This window comes from Manduca sexta, chromosome 17, assembly GCF_014839805.1.
Source record: "Manduca sexta isolate Smith_Timp_Sample1 chromosome 17, JHU_Msex_v1.0, whole genome shotgun sequence".
NCBI lineage: Eukaryota > Metazoa > Arthropoda > Insecta > Lepidoptera > Sphingidae > Manduca > Manduca sexta.
In genome coordinates this window covers 4139115-4157358 of record NC_051131.1, presented here as the reverse complement: position 1 = coordinate 4157358, position 18244 = coordinate 4139115, and the positions used below count along the sequence as shown (strand labels likewise).

Genomic DNA, 18244 nt, shown 5'->3' with positions numbered 1-18244 from the left:
CAAATCATAGAGAGCTAAATAAATATAACCTGAAAACAATTTGTAACAATAGATTTCGTCATACTTCCGATAGGGATATCTTGTTTGTACCTCTTGGTATTCCCCGTATTAAGTTGTTTTCATCTATAACTAATGCTGAACTAAATATTTATCTGAGGTGTTTACCATTTTCTTGTTTATGTCGTACAATACGCATGCTAATTATGTAAATGTTTTGCATTAGGTAATACACAATGTTTTATTACGCTATTGTTCTGGAATTCTTGTTTTCCTGAAACGCATCAATTAGATTTGTTTATGATTTTGTGGTTCGAATGTATTATGTGTTACATTGTACGTAAACAATAATTACATCAACCTGTTACTTTTGGGTGATCAAAAAGTTTAGTATAGAAAATTAGTATAAAAGATTACAAAGAATATCTGTCATATAAATTGCTGTAATGTATTTCGGATTTAACTATGCACTACTCCCTTTGCAATACTGAATGTGTAATAAATTTGTATTTATCTTTATGCGAGACTGCCTGGATATTTTTTTTTATTGCTATGAATGACGAGACGAACTTGCCGTTTGGCTGATGGTGAGCGATACGACCGCGTATAAATAGTAGGAACACCATCCTAACCTTGAATTACAAAGTATTGTTTGGTATTCCACTACGCTCGCCATCCTAACATAACATGTTAAATCTCACTATGTCCAGTAATTACACTAACTAAAATGTTTTAAAAACCGGAACACAACAGTGACTACACAGTGCTCCGTGGCCGCAGAAATAGACATTGCGGTGGTACCTACCTAGGCGTATTCTCACATATGAGCGACCTACTACGAGTTTCCACCGCAGTCTATTCCTGTCACCAAGCAACATTAGCAAAGATTATTATGTGTGAGTTGAAAGGACATCGTATTAGTGTCATTGACGTATATTCATTAGTGTTAACTAAAGTAACAAAAACTAAATTTATAAGAATTTTCCTTTTACTTCTCAGTATTCGGTTATTCATTGCGAGCCAACCTCTTTTGGGATTTTACCATCGCACTCATGCCATGTTTTATTCTCTTCTTTTATTTTTAATTTCGGTGCCAATAAAGGAAATCCCTGTGTCCATTCTGTGTTTTGGAAATCGGAGTTCCATGGGGAAGGATGTAGATGTGATTTTATTATGTAGTTTTTTATTACGGTCTTTTATTACCACCATATTTGTGGACAGCGTCAGTTGGCCGGTTCGATCAGTAATAATTACGAGCTGTATTAATAAACAGAGAACTCTGAAGTGCGTTGTTGGATTCGGCCCGACCAACGAGAAAAAAATATATTATGAGAAAGAGGTAGAGGGCCAAAGAACAGCAAGGCCGACCAGGCACTACCTGTGATGTCCTCTCAAGGGAGGAGGACAAGGGTTACTAGGTAATACTTCGCAAAATTACTCACTGATCTTGCAGCCAAAGTCACGGGACGCACACCGTAGAGGAGGTCCGGGATGCCAGGCGATGCTTCAGTTACCGTCCACGGGCGATGCGGCAGGATAAGGTGCAGGATCGGGGCGGAAGGGGTGAAATTAAGAGGGAATTAGGCATAATGTGGATAATATGAATGTGGAAAAAATTTGACGAAAATATTTTTTATGTAATAATAACATTCGTATGCCCGTTTCAAACAATCAGAGCATAACGTCTAGTATGTCCTAAGAGGCGGCATCTCTTAACTAAGCTAAAAAGGTCGGATGAGATATTCCAAGGAGAGTTTACCATCGACTATAGCTCACGTTGAGAAGACACGAAGCGGCTCAACCAGTGCGTTATTAGCTGAGATGATGTCAAGTTAAAGTCGGCATCTTAAGATAGTCGCCATTTATTTGAGATATATCAACAATGAATCATACAATATCATAATTCACAGTATGTGACGAATTTTGGGCTGAGATCTTTTTATTAAACAGCACCAGCTTAGCTGACAACAGGTGCGAAAATGACGGCTCAAGCTTTATTTATTAAATAGTTCAATACCTTAAACGTCTACTTAAGATTTTACTCAAAGATGGATTACTTTATTAATACGACTCTTAATATTACAAATCTCACAAAATCAAAACGATAACGTAGGGTGACAGTTTGTTGCCTTAGGTATGATGAGTGGTATTTTACTCCCGTTACTTCCTTTGAAATTAATGGAAATTAGATGCCCTTGCCTAATACCTATTCTTTTTCTTTAAGACTTATAGAGTTTCCTTTATAACAAGTGACTTACTTACTCGTTTGCCTTTTTTCTTGTTAGGTTATCGTAATTTCCCACTAACATCTACAATATCAAAGGTGTTTGCGTTGTCGCCTTGTATAGAACGGAATGGAGTGTAAGCCGAAAGGGAGGAGATATTTTACGCCTAAAAATTGCTATGAAGATTTAATGAAGTTAATAAATGAATCTCAAAGCGGATGCTTTCTACCGTCATTGACTTTTAGCAGACATTTTCAATGTCGAAAAAATCTGTCTTTTTTGCAGCAATGCTATCAGCTACTTACGCTAGGATTCATAATAACACTGTAGCTAGCAATGGGCTAGCTGCGGAAAAAGGAGCCCCTCAACATAGAACACTATAGCTGTCAGATATTTTCTTTTGTAATTATAATGACAGTATTGTATTTTATGTAAGAGTATGTGATTATATAAATAAATTTTACAAAAAAAAATACTAAATACAAATTGGTAATTATGATTATCAACGGAACTACGTGTGTGTTCCGTGCAATGACAAGTAAAACTACTTGTAACGTCTGTGCGCTAAAACACGTCTGAAAGTTGTCGTTTGCAATTAACGTCTAGTTAGTTGTTAGTTTTAGACACAATTTGAAATTAGTTTTTATCTTAATAGCCCGGTAAAATTATGACACCATTTTAGGGTTCGGTATCACCAAAGGAAACCTTATAGGATCACTTTGTTTCCGTCTATCTGTTAACACCTTTTTCCTCAGGAAAGTGAAGATCAAGTAAAAATGTATATGAACCTTGGTGTTGCTCGCGGCGCACCCATGTGAAAAGCCTATCCTGATACAAACGTTTCTTAAACGCTGTAGCGATTTATAGCCCCATGTGTGTGACGGCACGACTATCTATTTAAATAAAAATAATTTTAACAAAAAATTAAACCGCCTTCAAAAACCGCTCAAAACCAAGAAATTATTTCACATAACAAGTATAATATATATTGGATACCAATTTTGGAGTCGGTGCCTAATTAAAATTGCTAGTTAGCTATATTTGTTGCATAGTCCATCTATGAGCTAAATTTCTTTCAAATCAATTAAAAGGAGTAGGTTTGCGTGTACTACTAAAAAACTTAGACAGTGAAAGGTGTAATACCAAGCACATGTATGGTGTTTTATCTTTTTATTTCCTCTTTTTCGAGGCAGAGAGTGTTATACACCCACATTTGACCAGCTATATGTAAAAGAGGAAGAATTTGGGTAGTGTACAGTTCACAAATTTAAATATTTCCTTAATAGCTTCCATTTGCTGTGCTGCGGCGGTGTGTTTATCTCCGGTGACGATCTGACTTGTTGACTTTGTACGCTGAAGCACACTGTTTTCGTATATTCGTTAATGTATTTATCTAGCTTAACTAGCAATTTTAATTAGGCACCGACACCAAAATTGGTATCTAATATATACTTGTTACGTAAAATTATTTCTTGGTTTTGAGTGGTTTTTGAAGGCGGTTTAATTTTTTGTTAAAATTATTTTTATTTTTTGCTTTTTTGTGTTAGTCAAAAATAGACCGTCTCAATGGCATAGTTGTGTTTCGCTCACGATACCACTATCGCGCTGAGGAGTTACACCTCTGAGTACCACTGAAAACGGGAAAAGGTGTGATGCTATATATATATGTATGTAAGAAATTAGATTCAAGCAAACCTAACGCAAAAACAAAACTGATATATTTGGCTCACAGTACAACTATCGCGCTGTGGTGTTACACCTCTGCTTACCTCTGAAAAGGGGAAAAGGTGTGATGCTATATATATGTATGTAAGAAGTAGATTCAAGCAAACCTAACGCAAAAACACAACTGATATATTTGGCTCACAGTACAACCATTGCGCTGTGGTGTAACACCTCTGCCTACCCCTGAAAAGGGTAAAAGGTGTGATGCTATATATATGTATGTATGTAAGAAGTGGAGTCAACTAAATCCAACGCAAAAACACAACTAATGTGTTTCGCACGCAGTACGACTATCGCGCTGTGGTGTTAGATCTCTGTCTACCCCTAAAAAGGGGAAAAGGTGTGATGGTATATACATATATGTATGTATGTTAGAAGTAGAGTCAATTAAACCCAACCCAAAAACACAACTGATATGTTTCACACACAGTACGACTATCGCGATGAAATGTTACGCCTCTGTCTACTCCTGACACGGGGAAAAGGTGTTATGCTATATTTATAAGTATGTGAGAAGTACAGTCAACCAAACTTAATGCAAAAACATAACTAAATACGTCACAGGAAAGCTAAATTCGCGATTTTGTTTTCCTGGACGACACAATTATTCTAGTTTTTTTAATTTTAAAACCAAACTACCGAAGCGATGTTGAAAAAAAATTATGGGACCAATCTGGAGAGATATTATTTCGAATAAAAAAAGAATTTTCCAAATCGGCTCATAAATGAGCGAGTTCTGAGGTAACAAAAAAAAAAAAAATCACGTCGAATTGATAACCTCCTCCTTTTTTTTGAAGTCGGTTAAAAATTAGATGAAAACATTGCATTATTTTCGTATGGATAAATAGAAGACTAAGTGATAATCTAGGACATAGTCTATCCATGTGCCAAATTCCATTCAAATCTGTTCAGCTTTTTCTGCATTTACTTTTGTATATTTTCGCATGTTTTGTGATTTCACAAGGGGATTAAAACCTATAGGGAACCTAGAATAGTTAAATTAGGCAAGCTATGTCTTAGAGCACATGTAAAAGAAAAATCCGAAACCTGTAAATGTGTACTTTGATAGCAGAAAAGTTAGTTTTGTATGGAACCCTTGGTACGCGAGTCCAACTTGCACCTGTTGTTTTTTTTATATATATTATTTGTTTTCATAACAATACTTGTAATATACTAGATGTTTCCTAGTCGATCCTGGAACAAGTGACTACAGTAGGCTTTTCACCATTATGGTTACTTTAAGCTTAATCCATTTCCATAGTTCATCTAAAATAAATATTTTATAAATGAACTTTAACCTTTTGTAATTAGGGTCTTGTATTTTATTAGGCCACAATTACTAAGAGAGTGTTACGTGGGAATTAATAAACAATTACTAATATTATAGTAAAGCAGCGTGGATGTTCATTATTCTCAAATGATTAATCTTAACTTTGTTAGAAGCTGATTAATGTTGCTTGGGGTTTTTTAACCGCGTAGGTGCTTAACAAAATCACCGATTTTACAATCGGCCTACGCCACATGTATTAATCATACCTACACAGAATTTATTCTGTAGAAATATACAGTATGTATTGAGCATAGGCACGTAGGGTCATATCTATACTATTATAAAGCTGAAGAGTTTGTTTGTTTCTTTAAACGCGCTAACCTTTGGAACTACTAAATCGATTTTGATTTTTTTCACTAATAGAAAGCCACATTACTCCTGAATTCTATAAGCAAATTTTTGTACCGGAAATCTTGTACACGCGAGTGAAGCCGCAAGCAAAGTTATTCGCAAATAAAATAACGCATTTAATTACAATGTTTTATATGGTAGAATTCTTATTCTGTTTTTCGACAAGTATTTTTTTTTTATACGAGCATGGTAAAGTAATTCCACGTTACCTGATGGTACGTGGAGTGTGGTCCAATAGAATGTCGACTGACGAGAGATGATTACCCCTCAACAGTCGACATAATTATGGCGGCCTCTTGGAACCGGATGTACACAGATTGATCTTGAAACGCGGTACACTTACGTGAGCCTCTATGGCGAAATATATATCTATAAATAAATTAAACTTTTTCTAGTGTAGTTCATTGAAACCTTTATTATATTATTTAATGCTAGAAAATAATGATTTAGTGCTGCATATTAAGACGAGAATAGTGCATATCTATAGAAAAAAAAACTAAGCAGTAATAAGCGTGAAGAAGGAATAAGAACTTTGTATGATAGATTTAAAGAGTTCCATATTGAAGACGACGAGTCCGTTTCCCGTAACAATCAAGGTCTTCTGAGCCCGTGCTATCATGAATATCAATAGTTTCGTGACTTCAGGATCCGCCCATTTTTCCCATGGAGTATCGTATAGGTCTGGCCCTATTTCCTCGCCTACCTAGAATTATGTATTTTTTATTACTTTTCTTTTATAATACAGTGACATCAGATGCCGCCATTTTGTTATATGTAAAATTTTCCATGATGGAGGTTTACATCTAGTACATGGGTGGTTGCAAATATGCTACTATCAGCACCATCACCACCACATAAATTTATGTTTGTCTGGAATTGTTTTCAAACTGTCATTACCATGGGCGTTACTAGAGTCACGTTCCAAAGAGGGGAGAGGTGCAGGGTCTGTGGCCTAGACAACATGTGGTTGTTTCAAACTTTACAATTGTAGGCTTAGAATCCATAAAATCTTGTGAGTGGAATGCAATTCTGGTGTGATCACGAAACAATCGGCCTTCTTCTATACACACCTATGGTCATTACTGTAAAGAAACTAAGAAAGACAGCATTAGTAGGCACATAGTTCTTTTAAATTCAAGGATTTTAATTTAAATATAAATAAGTGACTACGGATAAGCCTCAACGCGTTGAAAGATAGATCCGGTTCCCGTGTATTCATATTGTTTATCTCAATCACAATGCATCAACAGTCAACACCTATCGGCTTAAGATCCTATTACCCTTGTCAATACAATGGACAGGACTTGAAACACAAGAATTAATTTGACCACCTGCATTATTGGATTGTCGCTATCGGCTATAAGCAGGATGATAAATTGAAATATAGAAATTAATTACGTTACCTTAGTCAAGGTGCTCGCGTAGTGACAAGGCAAATATATGTGGAGCACGCCAACGAGTCCGAACAGCGTATATTTCGGATCTACGCGTTTCAAAAGATATATCATATATAGGTTGAATGATATCATAAAAGATGTGAGCATAAATACAGCAAAGAGCCACGGTCCGTACACATGTTGCATTTCTTTATAAAACTTCAGAGCATCTTGGTGATCTTGGATAGCTTCGTTCACCATTTTTCGGAGCTCGTTGGTGTTCTGCGCGTGCGCAAATGCTCTGTGCACTTTATGGGTCATCAATTTCAGTTTCATACGCAGATGAGTTGTGGCAATGCAAAACGAACCGTCGAATCCACAATAATTTGGAACCAGGACAATGCATTGGCAACAGTTGTACGCAAACATGCATTGAAAGAATGGCGTCTCACTCTGAATATCCTCCACAAACAACAGTTCCATATCGTGGACCATCAATCTGGTGAAATTGTCTGTTTTTATGCTTTCAATGGACATACAAATGCCAGCATATATCGGAAACTGAGCGCTTAGAACTATCGGTATTAGTAACCACGATATTTGACCGACTTTACCTTGTCTTATATGTTCTTCGTATATTGCTTGATAATCTTCCTCCAATTCGTTCGCTGCTAACAAATCATTGGACATTTTGATCAGAATTGGAGCGAAATCTTTTGTTGCATAAATAACGTAGTATGTCTTGATAAAAAATAGAATAAGAACCACAGCTAAAGTCATGTTCCTTGCGAAATTAAGGATATCCAGTGTGTATAGGCATTTTAATGTGTAAGTTATGAACCAAAACAACTGACCGCCGTTGAATAAGATGATAAGAGTAATGATAACAGCTCTCTTGACGGCGTTGGTTCTGTTTGGATATAGAAAAGCGAAAGCCAGTGCGAAAGCGCATAGTGAAAATGTTTCGTTAAATGTCTTGAATTTTTTCTCTCGCGGCTTATCAGTATTGATCTCCATTTTAGTGTTACGTCGATGCTTCCATAACCGCGTATGACAATGTTATGCGTTGAAATTCTACTTAATTTACTACATTTTTTAAAGGCACGGAACGCTAATCACATTGTAAATTGCTAGGTACTGCATTATAAGTGTTAAATTACCATACACATCTGCAATACTTGGTAATCATTTTGCGATTTTCCTTTATTTTCAGCTGTCTGTTACTCACCATAGCTAGAATTATTGTTCAATTGCAATATTATATAATTATTTATAATAATCCTTCGTTAACTAGTAGCATCTCTTTTTTTGAGTGGTCTGTACCTTTTCTCATTTTTGATAGGAGTCAACTCCTTAAAAACGTTGTTGGATAACCTCTTACATTTAATCTCTTCGTTTTTTCGAGTAAATTTATATTATCTTTATTTCCAATTATTTTTTATATCTTAAATCCAAGAATTCAAAATAAAATTGACTTGAATATAACCGGTCGTGGTTAACTTTCGCATTAGTTTTATTTATGGTACAATTTATAATAGCAACTTGCGATCGAAGTAGTATATTAGAAACACCAACGGACATAAATCTAGTGTTAAACTAAAGGACTTCCTGATCGATCTGACTAAAGAGATATGTTACTGCATACTACAATAGTAATTAGTGTCATTACACTGAACCTTAAGTGAATGTTGTTAAGCCTGATTTTACGACATGTGAGCGTAAACACTCACTTTCGACGAGAGTGCTCGAGCTCACCAACTCAAGTGTTCGCAGCAATTCGGTTTCGAAATACCATATTATAACTAGGTGACACCGACTTTTAAGAGCAAGGGCTTTCGAACGGGCGATTTCTTAATTTTTTTAATCAATGTACGTTAATGTAAATTTCAGCGCCTACTATCGTAAAAATGTTTGTCTCGCACGTAATTACGCATGTTTCGTAATTTTACCGTTCCGGTTTAAGATATTTTAAGAACTGAAATGAAATTAGACCAATGGAAATGCAAACTGTCGATATGGACTGCTTACTGAGAACGCAATAATTTGTAGCGACATACATATTCAATATTGAATGTAGCTGTCAACATACGCACTTGTCAGAAGCTCGACATTCTATTATTTATATCTATGTATGCATACATAATAAAACTTATATGATATCGCATATAGGGTTTAGATTTTCTCTTCGCGCGATCTTGAGTTTGATGTACTAATTTCTTTATATTACTTCCATTAATATCCCAATGCCTTATTATCGGTTTAACTCTTTCTATCTTATCGGCTGCTATCTCTTTCTCACGCATACAGCTTTATGATCGATGACAGTCGGTGACGTCACAGTTTGCTATTACTTTTATTTCAGAGCTACCCCTTCCACCAAATTCAAAGTTTAAGAACTTACTTATTATTGCGTACGATTTTGTTTTTTTTTCGTGTAATTTTGAATGACGTACAGTTTTAATAAAAATATTTTTTATTTTAAAAAGTATTAAACTATAGGATAGTTCAAGATGTGTATAAAAAGATGATATCTAACAAATTCTCAATACAAGTGAAGTGCACGCAACATCGCGTGCGACGTGTTCCTGTGCGGCGGTCAGTTGGCTAATGCGGAGGAAACTCTGAAATTACACGACCTTACCACGCCCGTGGCGCCGCCTTTACTAGCAGCGGTTCCGTATCAAACAAATAGGGCTGTTATAATTAAAAAAAATATATATATTTTATTTTGATATGATGATAATATTAATTTTAAGAAATTCCTAGCATAATCTATGAAATATCATTTATTTTATTCATTGGATATATTAAGTTAAAATTTTAAAAACTAGTTACAAATATTTTAGAAATAAAACAGATAGGTAGGTTTTTTTACGATTTGTTATTTTATAGATGTCTGATGGTATATAGTTTAAACTTAATTAAAAAAAATATTATTAAGGCGTGCCATCCTTCATCATAAGGAAATTAATAATTCTTAACACCTGCTAAAAGTAGTACTGCTTAACGGACGTCGTCATTTTCGGGGCTGAATGTGAAAACTATTAAGGATCCGTTCTAACACGGACTATAATTATTTAAAAGGTTTTTACATTAATTCATCTATATACTAAAAATAATGTATCACATCAAGTCATTCTATTATATCGTACCTTCGGCGAGACAAGGACACAATTGGATGCGCGCGGGCAAAGCCGCAACTGACCAATAAGATTTTGGCGCGCCATGATATTATTTAAAAAAACGCAATGTGACAAAGTCAGTATGGCCCTCTGGCGAAATGAGGCTGAACTTGATGGGTGACTTTGTTCCTCTAAATAAAAGGATGTTTTTAAGGCGCATTGGCATACATAACTCATTTTAAGAATTTTTAACAATTGTGCCCTTCTTTCACCGAAAGTACGATATGAAATAGCATACTAATCTTTATTATGTAGAATGGTTGATGGATAGGTTTTTAGTACATTTAGATTTGCAGAACATGGCAAAGATTGATTAAATGCATAAATTGACGGCGTTAAAAATTTCCTATATGTTGAAGGAACTCGGGAGAATGTAAAGTATTTGGTTACACCACCAATAGTTTTGACTCAATATACCATAGATCGTCAACTCAATATGACTTTCGACGATTTTACACGCCATCATAGACAATATAGTTGTCTCGCAGCTGTCAAAGTGACAGATAACGAGGTTTGCAACTCGTACGCAAGATTTGGACGCAATATATCTCGTCTTATACGTTTTGCAACTACGAAGATCGAAATTTGACATCTATGCCTAATATGGTAATCTTGTGGCAATTAGCCATAAGTTGGGAATAACTATGGGCGTTGCAATATGTGGACTCCAATTATGGTCCATTTATATCCTAGAATATAAAATAGCTAAGTTTGGGTTTTGATTTAGGTCGATATTTGTCCTAAAATTTTATATTTCTGATAATTGATGCTAGGTTCTTAATTGTCTGTACGCAATAAATCCAATTAAACTTAAAAATTGTAAACTAACTAAACGCCATTTTCAATAGACGATCCCAATCTTATTTTTTATCTATTTTATAATTGGACCAATCAGGCCTTAGATTTTTTTGACGTGCTTACAAATGACTTATTTTGATTGGTTAATTTTCGGAATCCGATCGAAAGTTGAGATTGGGATCGTTTAATGAAAACGGCTGTAACTCATGGATAATAGTGTTTTAATGAGATTTGGTTAAAGAAGCCCAGATAAATGTTTCGACTATTTACGAGTAATTCCCGCGGATATTTCTATGGAACAAAAAAAATATCTTAACACCTATCACCAGATCAATTTAGAAACTTTTCCTATCTCTAATCTATCAAAAAGCGAAGCGGGAGTATTGCGATTTATTTTATTTAGATCAGTCCATTTCCCCAGTCGAACCAGAGATTTCGACAATAAAGTGTACATGACATAAATTATTTTTTTGCGATAATAAAAAAGGTACATTTTAATAAATATCGTGGACAGTGGACATATTTTGGGCTCTCCAAAATTATTGATATCGTTTTGAGATTGGACTCAATGTGGTATATACGAAGATTACTTTGCAGTCGTAATATATTCCCATATTCCTTTTAAATTGCTTTTAAAAAAAAAGAAACAAAATTAAGGACCAAGGGTGGGAATTTATGGCTTTTCCGCGTGCCTTTATCTCAGTCCAATGTGGGTTCGACGTTATTATATTTCAGACGTTATGATACAGAAAGTATTTGACAAATTTTTAATGGCCAGTCACTCATCTAAACTCAAGCCCCTATAAAGTCATCCCATGTACAGATAGTCTATATCAATAAATAGTTAGGTATTATTCCTTCACACTGCTGGGAGGTGTATTGCGTTTGAAGTACGATTGGCGTGCTTAGATCTTAAGTTTGATTCCCGGTTTAGTAAAGGGACGTTGAGTTTCTTTGTTCAGCACCAACTCGGAAACTTTATATCCTCACTCAGAACGGCCTATATTTGCCATTGGATGGCGAAAGTCTGATTGATATGGTATCATCAGCCCGGAGTTTGGAATTGTATGCCGTCAATAGGAAATATGATCCTCGCACTTGTTTAGAAATCTGCCCTTACTCACCTCACTTATCTAGGACTGCCTCGGTGGCGTAGTTGTATTGCATGTCCGGTACAATAGCGCTCTGAGGTCCTAGGTTCTAATCCCGGGTCGGGCAAAGTGATATTTGGGTTTTTCTGCTCAGTATCAGCCCGGAGTCTGGAATTTGTGCCCGATATGGCGATAGGCTCGCCCCCTATCACATCATGGGACGGAACATACTTGGCGAAAAGTGGATGCCCTAGTTGCGCCTCTGCATACCCCTGCGGGGATAAATGCGTGATGTTATGTATGTATGTATATACTTATTTAGAAGAGCTGGTGAAATTAGTTTGAAAATGGTAATGAAGCGGTATGTGTATTGCATCGTCAACCTTCACTTTACATTAAAAATCATAGTTCTATGTGTATTATTGCTAAAGTAAATAAATTTCGAGATACGTAATCTATTTATTCACCGCGACTGATTATTGTTTACGGAGCTGTTATTACTCCAATTTGTTTCACATAGGTCACACACTGCTTTGACTATCAAACTATTAATTAAATCGAAAATGTTCACAGATTACTCATAGATTTCAAAGGTACAATTTCAATTTATTGTTCTTTGAAGGCTGTGTCAGGCACGTATTCAGAAATTGTTTTCTAAATTTGATAATTATATTGGTATCAGTGATTGTATTCTAGTCTTTCTAATCCGTGATCTATAATTTTATTGCACGAATTATTAGTCTAAATAGAGTTTTATAGGTTATGGAGCACGTAATATGGAAATTAGCAAACGGATTAAATACTTAGATGGCATTTAAATAATATTAGAAGTTAGTACAGGCTTGTTGTTACTTAGATATAGAAGATTTAAAGTCGTTAAATGATAGCGGGCCAAGAAGACCGGGAAATACGGTAATGATCATAAAAACATACTTTTGATAAAAATTACTAACTTAACACCATATAAATATTATTGGATAAAGGTAATTTATAACATATGCTAAATCAAAACGGATAGGGGATAATGACTCCCTGAAATTAATTTCAGTTGCGTGTCTGTACGAAATCATTACGCCTATCAAGCTAATGAATGTACTTACCGCAATTTAGATTTCTCGTTATTATAGGTGTCCGATTAGTCGATATGCGTTTAAACCGCCGAAACAGTAATTAGTGTCATGATATGAGATGTATGGTCTTTCGGCTGTTATTATTGACAGTCGATAGAGATAATGCTTGTTTCCTATGTGCGAAGTGTACGGTAAGTTAGTAAAGCGATCGCAGCGCATGCCGTGGAAGTAATTTGCAACAATTCGGGATAGACTATCAAAATGACCGACATTTATTTATTTAGGATGACAAATGGTTACACATTATAATATAACATCTAAAAATTAAAATTAAATTAATTATTTAATTTAATTTTTTTTATAAATGCGCAACCAGCATAGTTATTCACAGTAGCAATAATATAATTTTCTATAGATTGTTTGTATTTTGAAATGTATCATAATTTTTGTAGTGCAGTGCAAGGCAGAAATAAAGGCACGAATTTTGTATATCATTATGTGACTTATATTATTAACCCGAATAGTTACGAGTGCTAGATGGCGCTACTGTCGCACACTTAGGGATTAACAGATATCAGCCGGATCTTATTAGGATTTATAGAGACAAATGCGCATGTATTTTGGAACACGTGTAGTTCCCTTGAAGTCCGTTAGGGGCGCTGAATGGTTCTTTCATACTTAAGTATAAATTATTGTTCATTTGACACGACTGTAACAATCTTTTCTGGTGTAATGATTTAACTTAAAATTGTGTAAAGTTATAAATAATCTATGAAAATTGGCATTACTCATAATCGTCTGCTAATGCTCAGCGACTTTCAAAAATAATGCAACCTTGAAGCAATTTTAAACAAAAATTTGATTTATTAATTTGGCATTGGATATTAAATCTGTATTATATTTTTAAGATATTAGGTTAAGTTTACGACATGGGATATTCAATTAGTTTAGTTCCAATTTCTTCATGCATATAATTCTTTAGCCTTTTTGTTACTACATAATATTTTTTATAATATCTTCTACAAATATGCTTTGAAAAAAGAAGACTGGGTAATTGTGTTGCCATATAACTTTAATAAAAATATAACGTAACTTTCTACTGTATTTACTTTAATTACTAAATGCATTTAAAGCGATAAAGGCCTACAAACTTGTGCACTGATTATGAAATCATGCATTACAGTTGCACTCAAAATACTTTCGGAGTTACGTATTAACTAAATGCTTAACGAGTAACAGCTTCCTTATTTTTTTGAGTGAGTTTGCATGTCGAATGCAATACGGGTGTTAAGTACAATATTTTTAATTGTATAAGTCCTTGGAGGGGAGTTTTGAATATTGTAATTTTAATTAACTTATAGAGCCTATGACGACAAGAACACATACTGTAATGCCATTTCCCCTTTTTCAAAGCTATCTATACGCATCTTTTGCAAGCGATCTTAAGTCCCATGCAATAAAGACCATATCCCTTTATTTAAAGGGAACATTTCTACATTCTGGGCGGACACTTCCTTAAATACTATAAAACAAAGTACTCAGCTTCGTTTATCTGTCTTACTGAACGGGTAAACTTAAGAACTCTCCAGCTTTCGGCTATGTCTATTCGTCTGTCTGAACGTGATAAACTCAAATACTATTCGGATTTCGACGAATTTTGGTATGTAGATAATTTGAGACCTTGGGAAAGACAGATTACATTATAAGTTAGGAAAATATACAGTGGGACTATTATGCCGGGAAACTCGAGCAAGCTAAATCTCGTTGTAGATATACCCAATGTCTTTATATCCACGGTGGTACGAAGAACAAGAAATCAGCACGGCAGTAGTTCCTTGTTTGTAACACAACTATTGACTATTTTCAATTATTATCTATTAGCTGCTAAATCTCACAAAAACAAGGCATTTCACCGTTTAATTGACTTAGTTTCAAGTACGCAGAGTCGAATGTCGTGCAGTCAATTTTGGTAAGGTTGTCGGCTCAATAGTATAATTTGACGGTACACCGTTGCGTGATACTAAACCGAGAACAAAGGCGGGCGACGGTCATATTTTTGTATAGATTGCACTTTCATAGGCATAAGCGATTTTGTACTTTTTAGCATAATTATATTGGTGTAAGTTTCTCGGGACTGGATCAAGGGGGTAATTTTAGGCAAGTGACTAGTCGTAAAAGCTAACACAAGTCTTATCTGTGATGTGCTTACAAAATTGTATTGCGCCGACCCCAATGTGACATGTCATAAAGGCAAGTGAGAGAAGAATAATTAATTTCGACGTAAACAACATTTTGTTTCTTTTTTACATAATAAGATAGTTTCAATAATTTTGTGTATGCTTACATTTGTATTTTATATAATAATATAAGTTTTTAAGTATTTGCTATTCCAAACATAAATTCTGATTAATACCATCCAGTGCTTTCTCTTTCTGAATTATTAATTTTGTATTTTTTTTAATGAATATAACTGATTGTATTATGACTTTTTTACCTAATCGCTTCCGCGTAAATAAAGTAAGCATGGCATAATCCGAACAATTTTGCGTTAACGATTGATTAGCCGCTGTGATTTAATCGTGACCTCATCACGACAGTATCTGCGCGTGTAAATCGCAGCTGAGAAAATTATCTCAGGCCTTTGTCAGTTCCTTATGTCCGCTCAGTTCAAGGTCTTGATCTTAGAAATTGATCTAGAAAGATTTGACATTCACGTCTTCTTAGGGTTCGTTTTTGAATAACACATGGGTGCGATAAGTTTGTATCTTTGTAGTTTTAAATCTGTATTTATATCGACCATCTTTATACTATTTTCCAAGTTTACATTATTTTTACAAAGGGTTCAAATCTTCTTTTAATATTCATCTTTATCAGAACAAGTTATAATTTAATGCAATTATTATTTATATCTCTACATCTTTCATTTGATTTCTTTTGAATTTTGATTTTATTTGTTCATTAGATAATTTTACTAGTTTAAGATACATCGAATGACAATATTATTACGAAATATTCGTATTACGTCAATTGAGCATTCTCAGTACCTCATACTTGTTTTTGGAACTAGCTGACCACTACCACTAGGCCACATAAACCTTCATGTAATTTTTTTTAAATTTCAAGTTTAGTTCATTTGCATCTAGCTTTTGTAAAAAAACAATTTGTAATACATGAAAAATGCAGAGGTTCTCGATGAATTAGTTTTATATTATATTAGATTTTAATAATCTAAATTGCCTTGAGTTAAAATTAAATTTGTAAATGGACAGGAAACATGCAATAAAATATTTTATATATTGTATTACTAAAAAATAATATTTACATAATATTTTATGGTAACTATGTTTTGTAAATTTTATCTAATCTCTAAGTACTGTCAATCATAGGCCATAAAAATAATTATTTATATCTCAAATATAATTTAGTAGTTCTAAGGAAATGATTACAGCTTGTTCCAACAAAAGCTCCATTGTTCTCGTCAATCTGAATTATCTACAATCACACAGTAGACTTAAAGTTGGCAAATGAGTTTCCATTATGGTTTTCCGGCCCCCTAGCGTTAGACACCGTAATCTCATTCAGAGGTCAACGAGGGGGTCAAACATTGACATTTATAAATATCGTGTTCACAAGTACCTTATCAGGTCGAAATGGTATTGTTACCGTTGCCGGTTCGATATAGGGCAGGCCTGCATCTAAGTTATGACTGGGGTCGGTATGTGGCTTGAATCTAACTGCACAATCGTGGATACCATTGTTTCGCAAATCAATAAATAAAAGTATTGGAAAAGGGCTAGTTTATTTTGAACTACGTGGTTGCTCGCGTTAGTATTTCCCGCTTCTAAAGTCTAAATTACCAGTGATTCATAGCGCCATCTATTTAAAAAAAACGACAATACCAAGTAAAAAAAAAAAACTCGTGGGAGAAAATTACCAGGAGAGAAGTAGCCTATATGTTGAGCTAGGACACGGTCTATCTGTGTACTTAATATCATTAAAATTTGCTCAGCGGTTTCTGCGTTTACTTCTAACTAATACTTAAAAAAAATAATTCCAAAAACATTCGCATTTATAATATAAGTAAGTGAGTGAGTATTAGTAAGTATGTCAGAGTAAGATAAGAAGTAACATTGAACTCTACATGTAGAGTTTTATCTAATGCACCTTTTATGTTAGTATTTAGTAAGGTGAAAGACTAAGTTTTATATTTTCCTATTATTTGTCTAATTTTTCTTGCATTTTGATGTAGTGTATTTGCTAAATGTTCTTAAAACCAGCAGTTTGCTTGTCAACCGATTATTGGCAGGTAAAGTGTTTATTATAATTATTACTTTGTAGGACTATGGATATTCATTAGATTACATTTATCAGATATAAGCCGACTTTTATGACAGCTAGAAATGTAGACTATAATATTTTATAACCCTAAAATTGCAAATAGTAATTAGTATAGTCCAAACGCACAATATAATGAAGTAGTAGCCACATAAATCTACGTTCTTATGTAAATGGTGACTGTTCCGGTTGCGTGGTTGTAATGCGTGCGCGGTATGACCACTGCTTTACGATTCTGAGTTCGATTAACGCGTTGGGCAAGTTGTATTTTTTTGGTCCAGTCCGACATGGCAATAGGCTCGTACCCTATCGTATTGTAAGATGGAACATAAATGGCGAAAATCGGATGCCCTAGTTGCATCTCTGCCTACACCTTCGGAAATAAAGGGGTGATGTATGTAAATATCTGTAATATTTGTTAATAAATTAGTACTGTCACTGTAATACCGCCCTGGTTCCTGTAGAACACTTTTGTAGAGCATGTTTGCGTTGGTGTCCGACCGCTGCACGAGTCGTGATTCGGCCAAACAAATGTGGTCTGTCATTGTCTTTGTCTAACTAAATTCCGTCATAAAGCAATAATGACTTAATGATGCCAAAATGCTGCGAAGGCGTTTTAGGAATTTTCGGTCACGGTGACTAGATAATGGTGCAATTTATAGAAAATATACTTATTTGGCCTACAATTTTTGACACAAATTAAGCTGCACATACTTCATTTTCGTGACCAATACGTTAAAGTATTGAAATCGAATTATTTTTTG

General features: G+C 34.6%; 1 protein-coding gene across 1 annotated transcript; it reads right to left on the bottom strand.

The window, feature by feature from the left end:
- Positions 1–6020: 6020 nt before the first annotated feature.
- On the bottom strand, positions 6021–8033 carry LOC115442359 (odorant receptor 46a). Its single transcript, XM_030167374.1, has 2 exons — positions 7032–8033; positions 6021–6331 (listed from the first exon to the last, which is right to left on the bottom strand). Exons 1-2 carry the CDS (start codon positions 8019–8021, stop codon positions 6125–6127), a joined length of 1197 nt encoding a protein of 398 aa, XP_030023234.1. The 5' UTR covers positions 8022–8033; the 3' UTR covers positions 6021–6124.
- Between the last annotated feature and the right edge of the window lie 10211 nt (positions 8034–18244).